This window comes from Salvelinus sp. IW2-2015, linkage group LG23 (genome assembly GCF_002910315.2).
Source record: "Salvelinus sp. IW2-2015 linkage group LG23, ASM291031v2, whole genome shotgun sequence".
Taxonomy (NCBI): Eukaryota; Metazoa; Chordata; class Actinopteri; order Salmoniformes; family Salmonidae; genus Salvelinus; species Salvelinus sp. IW2-2015.
Window position 1 is genome coordinate 6219822 of NC_036863.1, and position 17127 is coordinate 6236948.

The 17127-nt window shown below is 45.2% G+C and overlaps 2 protein-coding genes across 3 annotated transcripts in view; both read left to right on the forward strand.

The window, feature by feature from the left end:
- Nucleotides 1–13909, forward strand: part of fnip1 (folliculin interacting protein 1) — a 50260-nt gene extending 36351 nt beyond the window's left edge. Inside the window, exons 11-19 of one of the 2 annotated variants that reach the window (XM_070434323.1) lie at nt 792–877; nt 5365–5511; nt 6049–6218; nt 7136–8774; nt 9708–10034; nt 10184–10349; nt 10504–10704; nt 11190–11305; nt 12048–13909. In XM_070434323.1, coding sequence (XP_070290424.1) covers nt 792–877; nt 5365–5511; nt 6049–6218; nt 7136–8774; nt 9708–10034; nt 10184–10349; nt 10504–10704; nt 11190–11305; nt 12048–12126 — 2931 coding nt within the window. In that variant the 3' untranslated portion in view covers nt 12127–13909. Of the gene's footprint in view, nt 1–791; nt 878–5364; nt 5512–6048; nt 6219–7135; nt 8860–9707; nt 10035–10183; nt 10350–10503; nt 10705–11189; nt 11306–12047 lie in introns of those variants that run through there. The other variant, XM_070434322.1, reaches the window with a different exon arrangement.
- Nucleotides 13910–15461: 1552 nt separating this feature from the next.
- Nucleotides 15462–17127, forward strand: part of LOC111950476 (rap guanine nucleotide exchange factor 6) — a 209103-nt gene continuing 207437 nt past the window's right edge. Inside the window, exon 1 of the mRNA XM_070434292.1 lies at nt 15462–16261. Coding sequence (XP_070290393.1) covers nt 16187–16261 — 75 coding nt within the window. The 5' untranslated portion in view covers nt 15462–16186. The remainder of the gene's footprint in view (nt 16262–17127) is intronic.

Genomic DNA, 17127 nt, shown 5'->3' on the forward strand with positions numbered 1-17127 from the left:
GAGGGAAAGATGAATAGAGCAAAGTAAAGAAAGRTCCTTGATGAAAACCTGCTCCAGAGCGCTCCTGACCTCAGACTGGGGCGAAGGTTCATCTTCCAACAGGACAACGACCCTAAGCACACAGCCAAGACAACRCAGGAGTGGCTTCGGGACACGTCTCTGAATGTCCTTGAGTGGCCCGGACTTGAACCCAATCGAACATCTCTGCAGCGATGCTCCCCATCCAAGCTGACGGAGCTTGAACCTTCCAGAAGGATGAGGATCTGCAGAGAAGAATGTGAGAAACTCCACAAATACTGGTGTGCTAAACTTGTAGCGTCATACCCAAGAAGACTCGAGACTAATCGCTGCCAAAGGTGCTTCAWCCAAAGTACTGAGTAAATGGTGTGGATACTTAATGTAAATGTGATATTTCAGATTTTTATTTTTAATAACTGAACTAAAATTTCTAAAAAACAGTAGTTGCTTTGTCATTATCGGGTATTGTGTGTAGATTGATGAGGGAAAAAAAMTATTTAATCMATTTTAGAATAAGGCTGTAACATAACAAAAAGTGGAAAAAGTCGAGGGATCTGAATACTTCCCGAATGCGCTGTATGTTGGCCTAAAATTGAGAAATAAAAACCATTGACTTCTGTTAGATCTGTCAGCRCCATGTTTACTGAAGGCTGTATGTATTTGTGGGTCTCAGTTCTTGTACGTTAGTGTAGCCTGCCGCTCTTTTCTCCACTCTTCCCCTCCCTCTTTATTACATGGCATGCCTCTAACATGCCTCTTTTCTCATTAAAAAGGCCATGAAAATGAGCCGGCGATCGGTTGATTCCAGTCAGAGGGCTCTGGCCTATAGCCGCATGGTGGATGGCCTCAATGAATTCAGGTGAGTTACTGTCATGTGTTTACTGAGACCAAGGCCAACCGCACTGAGAATGTAGCAGAGGGAAATCCCGTAGCTTGTTACCTAGGAGCCCAGGGAGGGGGGTGGGGGTCTTTAATAATAAACATTTGGAGCCCAGGGAGGGGGGTGGGGGTCAAGAGGTATAGGCATGGTTTGTTGCAATAGGGACTCGGATAAAATATAGAGTGTCAGAGTGCAGTAGATCATTAATCCACACGTTAGTTTAACCTTCAGTGATCACCATTCCCGGATCGGGAGCACCTCATCAAAAAGCTGATAGCATAGCTAGCCTAACGGGACGGGATATCATATAATATAATTTCATGACTCCACAAGTCCATACATTGCAAATGAGATACACATCTTGTTTGGAATCCAGCATCATTTCGATTTAAAAAAATGTTTTCGGAAAACCAATATGTATTTATATTAGCTAACGCAATAGCCAAACACAAGGCAATGTTTTCACAACATGTTTCCACGCATAGGTAGCTTTTCACAACCAGAAGGATACAATTAATCACTAACCTTGAACACTTCATCGATGACAGTCTTATAACATATGTTATCAATACAGCATTGTTTTGTTCGAAAATGTCATATTTGGGAGCTAAACAAATCTGATTATACATTGTGAATACGTAGCATCGATTCACCAGAATCTCCAGAGATATTTTGGACACTCACCTATCTGACCAAAGAACTCATCATAAACTTTACATAAAAAACTTGTTGTATGGCAATGAGAATACACTGGTTCTTAATGCAGCCGCCGTGTTAGATTTTTAAAAAATAACTTTACCATACACACAGCTTGCGTTATTGCGAGACAGCGCTCGCCCAAAACGGCAGAGAATAGGAATCAACATTTTCCACAGAAATAGAATAACATCATAAATTGTTTCTTACTTTTGCTGAGCTTCCATCAGAATCTTGTACAAGGAGTCCTTGGTTCCAGAATAAATTCGTTGTTTGGTTTTAGAATGTCCTTTTCTCTTGTCGAATTCGCGCACAATGCTAGCCATGTTGATAGTTCCATTTTCTCTCGACGCAAAGAACGGAAAACTCCAAAAGTCCCAATAAACGTTGAATAATCTGGAAAAACCTACTTTACGATATTATTAACATGTATATAAAATCAGAGCCGGAATATTCGCAGTGTAAACCGAACGCTTATCAGAAGACAATATCGAGTGCTTCGGGCGCGCTTGGTAGACAAAGGAAATTCCTGACTGCACTCCAAAAGCTCTTGTTCGACTCAGATCACGCTAGACACCCCATTCCACCTTCCACTGCCTGTTGACATCTAGTGGAAGGCGTATGAAGTCATGTATATCGATAAATATATTCAAGTTGAATAGGCAGGCCCTGAAAACAGAGCCCCATTTCAGAATTTTCACTTCCTGTCTGGAAGTTTGCTGCCAAATGGGTTCTGTTTTACTCAATATATAATTCAAACAGTTTTAGAAAGTGAGCGTGTTTTCTATCCAATAGTAATAATAATATGCATATTGTATGATCTAGAATAGAGTACGAGGCCGTTTAAATTGGGCACGATTTTTTCCAAAGTGAAAATAGTACCCCCCTATTGACAAGAGGTTTTTAAACTTTCATAGAGTTAAAAAAACTCAACTGACACTGAGAATTAGAACCTAACAATAGTCAGTGACGTAGATATCATCTGACCTTCCTAACTGGGTAGCGTCCACACAGGGTGTTTTCTCAGACCCAGCCAAAATAAGCACATTAATAATCTGCACTGTAAGCAGAGAGTGAGCACGCAGTCCCTACCGGTCCTGTCCACACTCGCAAACAGTGATGAAGCGCCAGCTACACCCATGCTGCTCCCAGTGCATGCTGGGAACCCCACTGCTGCAGAGCCAGTGACGAGGGAGGGAAAGGAAAGACGTGTGGGGCGGCTTGTGTCTCTGCACCACTGGCCACATGCTCAGACTCTTTCTCCTAGCTGAAGGCTTCCCATTGCTGCAGTCATATGCCTGCTGGCGCGGTGCCACAGCACTGAGCCCCAGCTGAGGAAACACGATCTTTCTCAGACAGTGTCCAGGCTACCAGAATAGTCAATTATATGTCAGTGCCATCAGCAGGAAGGCCAATTTCACTGAGGAAAAAACAAATATTTCAAATATCTCAACTTCAGCGTCTAAATATACATCCACTGATGTGTATTTGTTTTTGACTTTTAGGCCTCTTAGGTCATGGAACATGATGGTGCAAAACAGAAGATATGCCTTTTGATGTTGTTGACTTGTTTTCCCCTCAGAGTAGGATAGAAAACAGCAGTTGAATCAGACTATTATTTTAGGGATACTATGGTGCATGTGCCCTTATGTGTCTTAATGTTTCATTTTTTTATCATGTGTTGGTCATTGTAAATCATTAATGATGCATGCTGTGATAAAACAATTTCCCAAGTTGGTATTAATAAAGTAATACTCTACTCTCTACGTGACGCAGTCTGGCCTAACCAACACCCATAGCCACGGTCTGGCCTAACCAACACCCATAGCCACGGTCTGGCCTAACCAACACCCATAGCCACGGTTTGGCATAACCAACACGCATAGCCAACGGTCTCTGGCCTAACCAACACCCATAGCCACGGTCTGGCCTAACCAACACCCATAGCCACGGTCTGGCCTAACCAACACCCATACCCAGTATGTTACCTACATAGAAACACGCACACGCATTATGCTGATTGAATATCTGTCAGGGTCGGGATATGAAGAAAACGGGTGTGTTCGGTACCACAGAGAGGTTAATTTAACGGAAGCGGTAATGTACTGAACGACCAGTTGAAGAATGATGGTGTTCCAGAGGGAGATTGTATGGTGTGTGTGCTGCTCGAGTTTAGCCATTTTCTAAATGGTCACACCCATTGATCAGGCCACACCCACCAAATGGGAGCAAACCTACCYCAAAGGCTGTTGAAGAATGGTGCGCACCGTTTTGGGGAAACGTGTCGTTTAGTACAATCGAACTGAACGCGCACCTGCTCAAGAGTCTCTTCGTTTCTTGACTGACTTGATATACTTTGCCTGCACAATCAGTATAGAGGTCAGAGGGAATGAATGAAGTCTAAACTTAGATGCGGTCGGTTTTATAAATGTCCACTGGACTAGACATACCTTCACGTCCATCGCTACCTTAAAGTTCAGCTGCTCAGACAGGCTGTAAGGATAGACCCTGAGCTGGCTTCCCCACGTCAGGGAAAGAGCTGTCACAACCCATGCCACACCGGGGGCTTTTAATAGGTTACTACATACTAGATACTGAGAAGTGTTGCTGGGATGAACTTTACCAAACGGTTCTGGTGTTCGTTTAATTATAACAGTGACAGGATTCTAGTTAAGCCATTTCAGCATATTTCCCTGCAGTGTGTCAAAATTCAGTTAAAAGTCTGTTAAAAACCGTGTAGCCCAAAATGTTATGTTACCAACGCTACGGTTTTAACAGGTGCCTTTTCAGCCTGTCGGTCAGGTAACTTGAGCCCTGGGTTCAAGTGGGGTTATTGGTGTTCATCTTTCATTTACCAAATCACCAAATCACCTTATACCACCCACCACTGCGACCTGTATGCTCTAGTCGGCTGGCCCTCGCCTACATATTCGTTGCCAGACCCACTGGCTCCAGGTCATCTATAAGTCTATGCTAGGTAAAGCTCCGGCTTATCTCAGTTCACTGGTCACGATAACAACACCCACACGTTCCAGCAGGTATATCTAACTGATCATCCCCTACCTCATCCCCATACTGTTTTTATTTTGTTTACTTTTCTGCTCTTTTGCACACCAGTATCTCTACTTGCACATCATCATCTGCTCATTTATCACTCCAGTGTTAATCTGCTAAACTGTAATTATTTGCTCCTATGGCCTATTTATTGCCTACCTCCTCATGCCTTTTGCACACACTGTATATAGACTTTCTTTTTTCTACTGTGTCATTGGCTTGTTTATTGTTTACTCCATGTGTAACTCTGTGTTGTTGTCTGTGTCACACTGCTTTGCTTTATCTTGGCCAGGTCGCAGTTGCAAATGWRAACTTGTTCTCAACTATCCAACCTGGTTAAATAAAGGTGAAATAAAAAAATACAATTTCTGGGAATTTTTGTCTGGGAAAGACCTTGTACAAATCATCAATCTCCTTACTACCTGTCATATCCTGTCTATAACCTATAGATCTTGTTCGATAGTTACACTACTTGTTTTCCTCAGTTATCAGCAAACATCTGGGCTCTGAAACTATAATTCCACACATTCCTCCATCCTCAGAGATTCCCTCAGCTCTGTGTAAAGCTCTGGACGGCTGCCCGCTGTGGAATTTCCAGACGCTGAATTGCCTCAGAGAGAGGGTCTCCCTTGTAAGCAGGGCCTGGACTGAGAACTGTGGCCCTCTTGTTCACCCCGAGACAATGATGGCTTGTGTTTTTCCCTCCCTCTCTCCAGGACGACCATCGTCAACCTTTACACCATGCCCCGCGTGGCCGAGCCCGTTTGGCTCACCATGATGTCTGGAGCCCCCGAGAAGAACCAGCTCTGTGGACATTTCATGAGGGAGCTTGCCCTACTCATGGAGCAGGCCTCAAAGAACCAGTTGAGTGCTCCTGTCTGTCTCTATATGCCTGTCTGTGTGTTACTGTGTGTGTGCGCGATACTTAAAATTTTTTTGCTACTGCATTCAATAGTGATTGAGCTGCAAAGTCAGAAATCCCTGCCAATCTTTAGCTTGTTATGTCGATGTTACAAAACCAAGCTGAATCATTTGTCAATGTATCAATTGGTAGCAAGACATCCATAGAACTTCTCCGATGTTCCACTCACTGCATTAGTATGCAGTAGTCTACGACGGTCTGCCTCGTGATTTAGACTGACCAGTGACCACTGTGTCGTATCTCTGAATGATCACGAGATAGAGAAGAGGGAAGTAGCAGAACACGAGGCTGCGGTGGTGGAGATGAAGAAAAATGTGTCAAACAGAGAGTGAAAGACAAAGTTCTGTATCCCAAATGGCACCTGAATTTTTTTTCTTCCCCCCGGTCAAAAGTAGTGCACTACATAGGGAATAGGGTGCCATTTGGGATATAGACAGTCTGTGCCTAACACAACCGCTCTCTCTTCCTCTTCTCCCAGGTTCCTCCCTGCCCTCCTCACAGCCATCCTCACCAACCACCTGGCCTGGGTGCCCACTGTCATGCCCAACGGACAGCCGCCTATCAAGATCTTCCTGGAGAAACACTCTTCTCAGAGCGTGGATAGGCTGGCCAAGAGCCACCCCTACAACCCACTGTGGGCCCAGCTCGGTAAGAACAGACTACAGGCCAGGACTCTGGTTGAAAAACTCTTCAGTCTTACGTGATAGTACTTCCACGCACATGTGGGATGGGGATTAAGCTAGCCAGAGGCTAGTACTTTTCAGACCAGGCTAGTAGAAAATGTGCCAAACTAGCTCCACAGGCCTGTGAAATTGGGTCTTTTCAAATAGCCCAAGGCACCGATTTGAACTTTTTTTTTAACCCAAGCTATTAAAAATCGCGGCCTACTAGCCCGGCTGGCCAGTGCTCAAAATCCTTAAATTACATTCCAACATGGTTGCATGTTTGTTATTATAGCTTTTTCAAGCTGTCAGGTGGTATAAAACTCATTATCACTCCAAGTTATATAATATCTCTCCATCACTCATCAGTTCATGGTAAATAATAYCTCTGTATCATTGACTATTAAAAGATGCTCCTATACTTAGCAATAACTAGCTGTAAATGGGGCGGCAGGTAGCCTAGTGGTTAGAGCGTTGGGCCAGTAACCGAGAAGGTTGCTGGATCGAGTCCCCGAGCTGACATGGTAAAAATCTGTCATTCTTTCCCTGAACAAGGCAGTTAACCCACTGTTCCCTGGTAGGCCGTCATTGTAAATAAGAATTTGTTCTTAACTGACTTGCCTAGTTAAATAAAAGTAAAAATAYATATATTTAAAAAAATAATAGATAGTGGGCTTCATTTTAGTACAGGCACAGTTTGGAACTTTGGTGTACTACTCCACATAGTGGCTGAACAGGAGAAATGCAGCACTGAGCAGTGATGCTRATGGAGATTTCCTTCACTCTCCCAAATGTTAAAGGGAAAAAATAAGTTCTACACATTTGACCACATTTTCATATTCTAAATGTGGCTTTACTTATGCAACAAAGTGAAAATAAGAAATGTGTGTGTTTTGTGACTAGGTGACTTGTACGGGGCCATCGGCTCCCCGGTGCGTCTGTCCAGGACGGTAGTGGTGGGGCGGAGACGGGAGCTAGTCCAGCGACTCCTCTATGTGCTCACCTACTTCATCCGCTGCTCTGAGTTGCTGGAGACCCACATGCTGGACAGCACTGAGGACGAGGCCATCGTCATCCCAGGCTCTCTCATCACCACCTCGCTGCAGCGTGGGGAGGTGGAGGAGTCAGATTATGTGCTGGTCACCGTGCACAAGCCCAGCGGAGACTACCTCAGCCAGGGTTCCGAGCCCCAAGAGGACAGCAGCTACCCCTCACACAGCAACAACAGCTTGCAGTGCAGCACCTACACTGAGGCTGGCCCTAAGGAGGGGGACAGTAGTAACAACAGTCAGGGTTCCAAGAGCAGTGTCCTGCAGGCCCAGGCCCACTCCAGCCACAACACTAACGCTGTGCCCATCATCCACATGGAGGATGTTAGTGAGCCGCTCAAGGAGTCACTCAAGGAGTCACCAACCGCCTGTCTGGAGGCCAAGCTGGAAACAGTGGTGCGTGTGGGCTCCGCCTCCCCCAGGGAGACAGTGGTGCGTGTGGGCTCCGCCTCCCCCAGGGAGACAGTGGTGCGTGTGGGCTCCGCCTCCCCCAGGGAGCAGGTCTGTGTGCTGCTGGAGACGAAGCCTGAGACCGAGTTAGAGGTCAAGGCCAGCGAGAAGGAGGGGATGGGGAGTCTGCCCATCAAGGTGTTCCGCTCTTCTGGGATACCACTGGAGAAGAAGCCCCCTGACAAGACCGTACCTGTACCTGTACCCGGCCCCTTTCTGTCAAAACACCAGGAGGAGCCTGCCACTAAAGTGCTGTTTCTCATCGGCGACCCCCAGTCTCCGGGATCAGACACAGAGAGCAGGAGGAGGAAGCTTGAGGACATTAAGAAGCACAAGAAATGCATCAAAGAGAAACAGAGGCCGCATCCGCAACTACAACAACAGCAACCGCAACAACAACCACAACAACCGCAACAGCAACCGCAACAACAACTACGACAGCAGCAACCGCTACTACAAAAACAACAGCAACAGCAACAGCAACCGCAACCGCAGCAACCGCAACCGCAGCCACCGCAACCGCAGCAACCGCAGCAACCGCAGCAACCGCAACCGCAGCAACCGCAACCGCCGCAACCGCAACTGCCGCAACCGCAACTACAGCAACAGCAACTACAGCAACCGCAACTACAACAGAAACCCCTACAACAACAGCAGCAGAGTGGGTGCGGTGACGGCGGCGATCAGAGGGTGAAGTCTACTACCAGCACATCACCCGACCAAACCAAGACCAACGCTGGCGGAAAGAAGACTCTGATGCGTGTCTTCAGCAAGATGCCCCAGTGGAACCCTGTCAGCGAGGAGGAGTGCTCGGAGCTGTTCGACGAGTACTTCAGTGATGACAACCCTGTAGAGACCAGGACTATAGACGATGTGGCGAAATGCCTGGACTTGTCAAACGGCACGGACAAAACCCAGAAAGAGCTTCTGGACCCTTCGGGAGTCGAGAATAGCAGTTGCTGTAAGGGACAGGGGGATCAGGGACAGAAGGGAACAGGGCAGTTGGGTGTGGGACGGGGGGTGTTTGGTGGGATGAGGCTGACGTCCAGACCCGGTGTACGGGGAGGCTGACGTTAAGACCAGGTGTTGGGGGGAGACTAACATCCAGACCCGGTGTGGGGGAGGCTGACGTCCAGACCAGGTGTGGGGGGGAGCTGACGTCCAAACCAGGTGTGGGGGGGAGGCTGACGTCCGACCAGGTGTGGGGGGGAGGCTGACGTCCAGGCCAGGTGTGGGGGGGAGGCTGACGTCCAAACCAGGTGTGGGGGGGAGGCTGACGTCCAGGCCAGGTGTGGGGGGAGGCTGACGTCCAAACCAGGTGTGGGGGGAGGCTGACGTCCAGACCAGGTGTGGGGGGACGGCTGACGTCCAAACCAGGTGTGGGGGGGAGCTGAGTCCAGGCCAGGTGTGGGGGGGAGGCTGACGTCCAAAGCAGGTGTGGGGGGGGGGCTGACGTCCAGACCAGGTTCGGGGGAGGCTGACGTTAAGCCAGGTGTTGGGGGGAGACTAACAGTCCAGACCCGGTGTGGGGGGGAGGCTGACGTCCAGACCAGGTGTGGGGGGGAGGCTGATGACGTCCAAACCAGGTGTGGGGGGGAGGCTGACGTCCAGACCAGGTGTGGGGGGAGGCTGACGTCCAGGCCAGGTGTGGGGGGGAGGCTGACGTCCAAACCAGGTGTGGGGGGAGGCTGACGTCCAGGCCAGGTGTGGGGGGAGGCTGACGTCCAAACCAGGTGTTGGGGGGGAGGCTGACGTCCAGACCAGGTGTGGGGCGGGAGGCTGACGTCCAGGCCAGGTGTGGGGGGGAGGCTGACGTCCAGGCCAGGTGTGGGGGGGAGGCTGACGTCCAAAGCCAGGTGTGGGGGGGAGGCTGACGTCCAGGCCAGTTTGTGTGGGGGGAGGCTGACGTCAGGCCAGGTGTGGGGGGGAGGCTGACGTCCAGGCCAGGTGTGGGGGGGAGGCTGACGTCAGGCCAGGTGTGGGGGGGAGGCTGACGTCCAGGCCAGGTGTAGGTGTGGCTCTACAGACACATCGGAGGCACGCTCCTGTAGAAGTTGTTCTGCTGAGCAGAACATGTGCATCCTGATTTCAGTAACCGTCCCCAAAATGGCCCAACAAAAGAAGGGGGCCCCGCTTAATGACTGTGAGATCCCCCGGAACGAGAGTTCGGACAGTGCGCTTGGGGACAGCGAGAGCGAAGACGCAGGGCAGGACATCCACAGGCAGAGTGACAGCGACACCTACTACAGAGATGATCAGGAGCCAGATGAGTGGCAGGAAGAGGTGGAGGTCCCCTTCCCTGGGTGAGATACACACTGCTAGTGATGTCAACATTATAAACGTGTTGGCCTTCATATTAGGTTTTCAAGACACAWATCAACTTCTATGTGAGTTGCATTTCTGGGTTACAATATGTTCTGATGTCCATCTATGCCATGTTTTAAATCAACAGGTCAAAGTTGGTGGAGCATTTCTCCAAACCGAGCATTGCCAACTTTGGGAGGTCACTGTTCGGAGGGTACTGCACAACCTATGTGCCGGACTTTGTTCTGCAGGGGATGCCCAACGATGACAAACTAAGGCAGGGCCTCATGTCAGAATTAGCCCATGCTGTACAGGTAAGACTGCTTTATACCTGAAGCATTGAAGTTTGTGTTAAAACTGGATTATGAGTCTTTATGCTTGCTCGAGGCTCATAAGGCGTCAACGGGAGTGCACCGCTGTATCTGGTCTGCATCGGTCAGAGCACAAAGTTTTCTCTTCTTTTCGCAGCATCCAGTGTTGGATGAGCCCATTGCAGAGGCGGTCTGCATTATCGCAGACACTGATAAGTGGACGGTGCAGGTAGCCAGCAGCCAGAGACGAGCCACGGACAACAACAAACTGGGGAAGGAGGTCCTGGTGTCCAGCCTCGTGTCCAGCCTGCTCCAGTCCACCCACCTGCTTTACAAGATGAACCTCTCCCCCAACTTTGTAAGTTCATACAAATACCAAATCACTATGCAGTTATTAGCACTGTAAAAAAATCCCTACTCAGTAACACATTAACGCAAGGCTAATCAGTAACACGAGGCTAATCAGTAACACGAGGCTAATCAGTAACACGAGGCTAATCAGTTACACGAGGCTAATCAGTAACACGAGGCTAATCAGTAACACGAGGCTAATCAGTAACACGAGGCTAATCAGTAACACGAGGCTAATCACTAACACGAGGCTAATCACTAACACGAGGCTAATCACTAACACGAGGCCAATCAGTAACACGTTAACACGAGGCTAATCAGTAACACGTACACGTTAACACAAGGCTAATCAGTAACACAAGGCTAATCAGTAACACGTACACGTTAACACAAGGCTAATCAGTAATACAAGGCTAATCAGTAACACGTACACGTTAACACAAGGCTAATCAGTAATAAAGTTGTAATTCAGTTTGACATCCCTTTCCTCAGTGCATAATGCACCTTGAGGACAGACTCCAGGAGGTCTACTTCAAGAGTAAAATGCTGGCAGAGTACCTGAAGGGACAGACTAGGGTGCACGTCAAGGAGCTGGGGATGGTCCTGGGGTGAGCACCTAAACCGTTTTTATACATTGGCGTTGCGTCCAAAAAGACACCTATTCCCTATATAGTGCACTACTTTTGACCAGAACCCTATGGGAATAGGGTCCCGTTTTGTCAGATATCAGTATTGTGATCCATGTTGTCTTTCTGTTCTTAAAGGCCCAATGCAGCTGTTTTTATCTCAATATCAAATCATTTCTGGGTAACAATTAAGTRCCTTACTGTGATTGTTTTCAATTAAAATGGTAAAAAATAGCTTCTTAGCTGCTGAAAGTTGTAGCCAATTTCTCAAGAATTTTGCGAGGACTGCCAGGGCGTAGTTGTTATTACAGAGAGGTTTGGAACTCTCTTTCTTATTGGTCTATTAACTTATTTACCACCTGGTGATGTCACCAGGCAGGCTAAAACTACATACAACCAAAAYATGCTGAAATTTCAGGCTCTTTTTTTCAAACAGCTCTTACACTAAAAGRACATTATCATCATTTTCACAATTTGACAGTATTACTACAACCTCAAGCGTAACTCAATATTAGGAAGGTGTCYTTAATGTTTTGTACACTCAGTGTACATACAAAACACAGGGAAATCAAGTTTTTGACTGCACTGGGCCTTTAAAATACTGCACTGTGTTATTTACATCTCATTAACAATCACAGTAACTGAATTAGGAGAATAAACCCTTGGCTTGTTGTTCTGTTCTTCACCTATGTACAATATTCTAAGCATGGCTTTTATCATTCAGTATTGAGTCCAGTGACCTCCCCCTGCTGGCAGCGGTGGCAAGCACTCACTCTCCCTACGTGGCCCAAATACTGCTATAATAGATGGAACCAAAGCCAGAGGTGGCGGGTGACTGTGGACTGGAGCAGCCGGATACTGTGCTTCACCCTGGCCCAACACGTCGGCTTGACCCTGTTCACTGACGCCCTGCTGATGCTCTGAGAGGGCCGGTGCAGTGCAGTCTCCTGGACAAGGTGGGCATACCAAATTGCATACTATTCAAAAGYTGTACACTATGTAGGGAATAGGGTATCATTTGAGATGCAGAAGGGCCTCTTGGATGGATCCGAGRCCTCAGCTACTGCTGCTGCCACTGGGCATACAGACATACTGCCACAAGGGGACAGCCGAGTCCATGGTCTCCTCTGATAGTAAGAGATGAAGCTCTGTTGGCCCACTCCAGGCCAGAGAGGCATGCTGCTGCTGTGGCCAGTTCTCTTATTTTTCAATGTTTTCCCCCCTCCTCTGCATCAACATTATTTTAACCTGGTTAAAGGACAAGAAAGCCAAATCATTTTCCTGTTGAGTATAAATAATAATCAAGACATCAATTATAAAATATATACTTTTTATATCTACTACTTTCCTGTACAATCTTTTACCCGTTTAACCAGGAAGCACAGGTGATAGATAGGATGAGTTTTTTTGTTACTTGTAGTGAATATGATCAAATTCACTTTATTTCAATTATGTTTCTGTGTTCTTCATGTATTTGTTTACAAGTGTACTTKACCTGAAATGTCTCCCTCAATGGTCCATAATTCATTGGATTTCATTTGAAAATGAACTACACTAATTATATAAACATAGGCCTGGAAGTCGTATCTGGGTAATTTATACACATTCATTGTAATTCTTAACTGCAGTGTAGCTTTAACATTCTTGATCACAGGTACAGCACTACCTCAGATATTTTGTGGGCGATCGACGCTACACGCTTTTTATAGTTGCCGACTAGATAAGCCTGAGAATTATTTGTATTTTTAAATCAGTGTAATGTTCAAATAAAACTGCCAACCCAATGCTGAACTCTTGAAAAAGGGATGTTAATAATTACATATTTGAAAATGGGGAAAACCTTTGTAATTATTTTTGGAATACAACGAGCTCATTTCCACTGYGGTATGTGGGGAAAAATAAACAAACGATCTACATATATTTTCAAACTGAAATATTTTCACAAGTTTAAAACATTTTCATCGCTTTGACACCATCATACCATGTTTACGGCTGTATTGCATGCTACGAAGGGAGAGTTTGTGGAATATCTGTTAGCAATACGTGTATCAGTTCCTTAAACTATTCTCAATGTTTATGGCAAAACCAATAATAAATAAAAAATTGCTGCATTGATTTTACAAAAGCAAGACGCAAAACCACAAATCTAAACCACAGATTTGTTTKAATTTTTTGTATAAATATTTTTACCAACCATGAAATTCATGTTGCATTTCATTTGGAAGTACTTTGTCTGGAGAGTGTGCCATGCTATGGAGTCTTAATGGACATGTGGCATGAATGGATCAGGGGCTTCTGAAGAATTTATTTTGCTGGTTGAAATTATTTTTACATGCTTATGTAAGATGCTAGGTTCTTCAGGATATGTTCTTATTGCATTTTGTAAAGCTCCTGATTATTTCTATGAGGTATGTTTACTTTTCTCTTCATATATGAATAAATGATTTAGTATGGTGTGTAACAGTTAATGTAAATTGTACATATTCAGTTTATTTCCATTTATTTGTCTTTGAATATGAATTGTTTCTAAAATKATCCTTTCCCAATTTTAAGGGAATGTTGTGCAATAAAGATGCCAATGTTGTAGATGCAAGTGTCTCAGTACATACATTCAGTATTAATGTTTCAGTCCAAATTCATGTTTAATTTTAGTAAGAATGATGCCAATTATAATGGAAATGTACAGTAAGTTACTGCATTACCTTTTCACATAGGGAAGTGCCTTGGGTGTTCTTTTTAATAGCCTTGTCTATAAAGAGCCTTTAATATCATGGGTTAACTTAAATTTTAGTTATATTGAGTGGTTTTCAACATGCTCAAAAAAACGCTAAACAACAAAGGTTAGCGTTTTCACTCACTGTCTCTCGTGCCGGTGTAACAGCTCCGTCCCTTTCCTCACCCCTACCTCCTCACCCCTACCAGGGACCATCTGCATACATCGACAACAGCCACCCTCGAAGCATCGTTACCCATCGCGCCACAAAAGCCACGGCCCTTGCAGAGCAAGGGGAACAACTACCTCAAGGTCTCAGAGCGAGTGACGTCACCGATTGAAACRCTATTACGCACCCCACTAACTAGCTAGCCATTTCACATCGGTTACACTCACCCCCCTTTTGACCTCCTTTTCCGCAGCAACCAGTAATCCGGGTCACGGCACAACTTGTTTTGTTTATTTTCACCACCAAGATTTATATGCTAAAATTGCCACTGGTCTGTTACTTGAACTCTGTGAAGCATATATTTGGGCTGCAGTTTCTGAGGCTGGTAACTCTAAATAACTTATCCTCTGCAGCAGAAGTAACTCTGGGTCTTCCTTTCCTGTGGCGGTCCCCACAGAGCCAGTTTCATCATAGCGCTTGATGGTGTTTGTAACTGTAACTTTCCGGATTGACTGACCTTCATGTCTGAAGGACTGTCCTTTCTCTTTGCTTATTTGAGCTATATATATATATATATATATGGACTTGGTATTTTACCAAATAGGGCTATCTTCTGTATACCACCCCTACCTTGTCACAACACAACTGATTGGCTCAAACTCATTAAGAAAGAAAGAAATTCCACAAATTAACTTTTAACAAGGCACACCTGTTAATTGAAATGCATTCCAGGTGATTACCTCATGAAGCTGGTTGAGAGAATGCCAAAAGTGTGCAAAGCTGTCATCAAAGCAAAGGGTGGTTACTTTGAAGAATCTCAAATATGAAATATATTTTGATATGTTTAAATTTATTTAATTTACTTTTACCCGTTTTTYGYGGTTTCCAATTGGTAGCTCCATGGGTCTCCCGGCCGGCTGCGATGGAAAGTAATATGTTTTTCTCGCGATATTCTGGACATGAACCAGGGAGGGAGCGGAACGTTTTCCACTAGTTACCACAGCCACAAAGTCAAATTCATTGTGGTATTAATCCATGAAAACATAAATGTGGTTTTGGGTCTTAATTCAAGGTTAGGCATAAGGTTAGTAATGTGGTTAAGGTCATGTTTAAAATCACATTTTAAGAAGCTAAACTGTATAGTTTGACTTTGTGGCTGTGGTTACTAGTGACGACCGAGCGCAACAAGAATTTACTTTTTTTATGCATAACAAAAACTGACACCCAGCTACCTAAAGCTGATAGACTAATATTTTATTAATGCAGGAGCTTAACACGTATAGTGCAATTTCTTACAGTATAGCATACAGTTGGCTTGATTTTGCAACAAGGATAGAGAATTGGTGGTTCTGAAAAACACTTAAAGGCCGAAGGTTTATCAGCTGATGAGATTTGCTTTTGAGAACCGTGAGGAAACGTTAGTAGCTATCCCACAGATAGACAAGTAACGTTATGTTTCTCAAACTAAGCTGAAGGAGTGAAGAGCTTGCGAGCGCATTATCTACTGTTTTACCATTGATAATATACACTTCCTTTTGTAGTACGTTTAGTTGAATAATGAAACACACTTCCTTTTGTAGTACGTTTAGTTGAATAATGAAACGTTATTACTGTTTTTTTAACGATAGCCACCTCCTGCGGCTGCGTTCTTGAGCTGTCAATGAACAGAGGGGTCACAGATTCGACTCCGGCGTCGAGACAAGTCAACTCGTCCCAAATGAAGAACTGATGATCAGGAGGCAACTTTCCAACTGGATGCTACAGATGCATATAATTCTACACGAGGATTTTCACATCCATTTTTGTATTATTTACTTTTGGTACATTTTATGCGCACCAGTTGCGTTCTAGAGGTTAGTTTTGTGTTAAGTTTTACAAGGCATTTTCACTCCATGTTCGGGCGACGGGATGGAAGTTTAGCGGTATCGGCCTTAAAAAGTGAGACTGGGATCTCTTGAGGATTTGATTCTGGTGTGAAGTTATGACAATGACTGGATCAATGGAAAATTCTTTCAAACAAGCTTTAAAGAAACCTCCATCACTACGGACAGCAGAGGTAAGCAAGCTGAAGATAGCTAAGCTGTGTGTTCTTGGTTTGAATTTCTTAAGTCAGAAAGCTAAAGTAGCTTACTGCGGTTAGCTAGCTGGAGTAATTTAGCTTTGCTAGCATGCTAACGCACGAGTTGATGAGGAGCAGTGTTTTAACCATTCATCCAGCCAGTCACTGAGTTGGTTTTGTTACCAGGAAAATAAGAATGAACCATCGAGCTGTTATTTTATTTGTGTGTACTGAAGTTACTAAGCTAGTTGGCTATCCAAAACATGAGAGCGAACATGCTAATAACTAACGTTACTGCGTGAGTGAGTTGTCGATTATATTTAAGTGACGTCACGAAGATCGTTCATTAACGTTATGGTCACCCTTAGTTTTCTGAAAAGCTGCATCTTGAAATATTTATTATGCAATTGCTGTCCTATTATATTATAGGGCCAGGCTCCGGTCGACTATTTTCAATAGAATCCCTCTGTGACTGTCAGTTTGATTACTGTTAGGAGTTTTGTGAGAATGCAGTTTTAGTCACTGTTCTTTGAATCCAAATCTCAGCCCATTAAAACTGGCGTCCCAGCTGTGTTTACACTACGTTTCTTATACTATCTCCMTAAGGAGTCTACTGTGTTTAGTTGCAGAACATTTTGAATTGYAAGCATTTTTCAAAGTACAATCGGTTAAATASCACCCACAGCCCAGCTCAAAACTCYATTTTATTTTCACTGATCTATCAATGACTAGAAAGTATTTAACTAGGCAAGTCCGTTAACAAATTCTTATTTACAATGACGGCTTACACCGGCTAAACCCACACGACGTTGGGCCAATTGTGGGCCGCCCTATGGGACTCCCAATCACGGCAGGTTGTGATA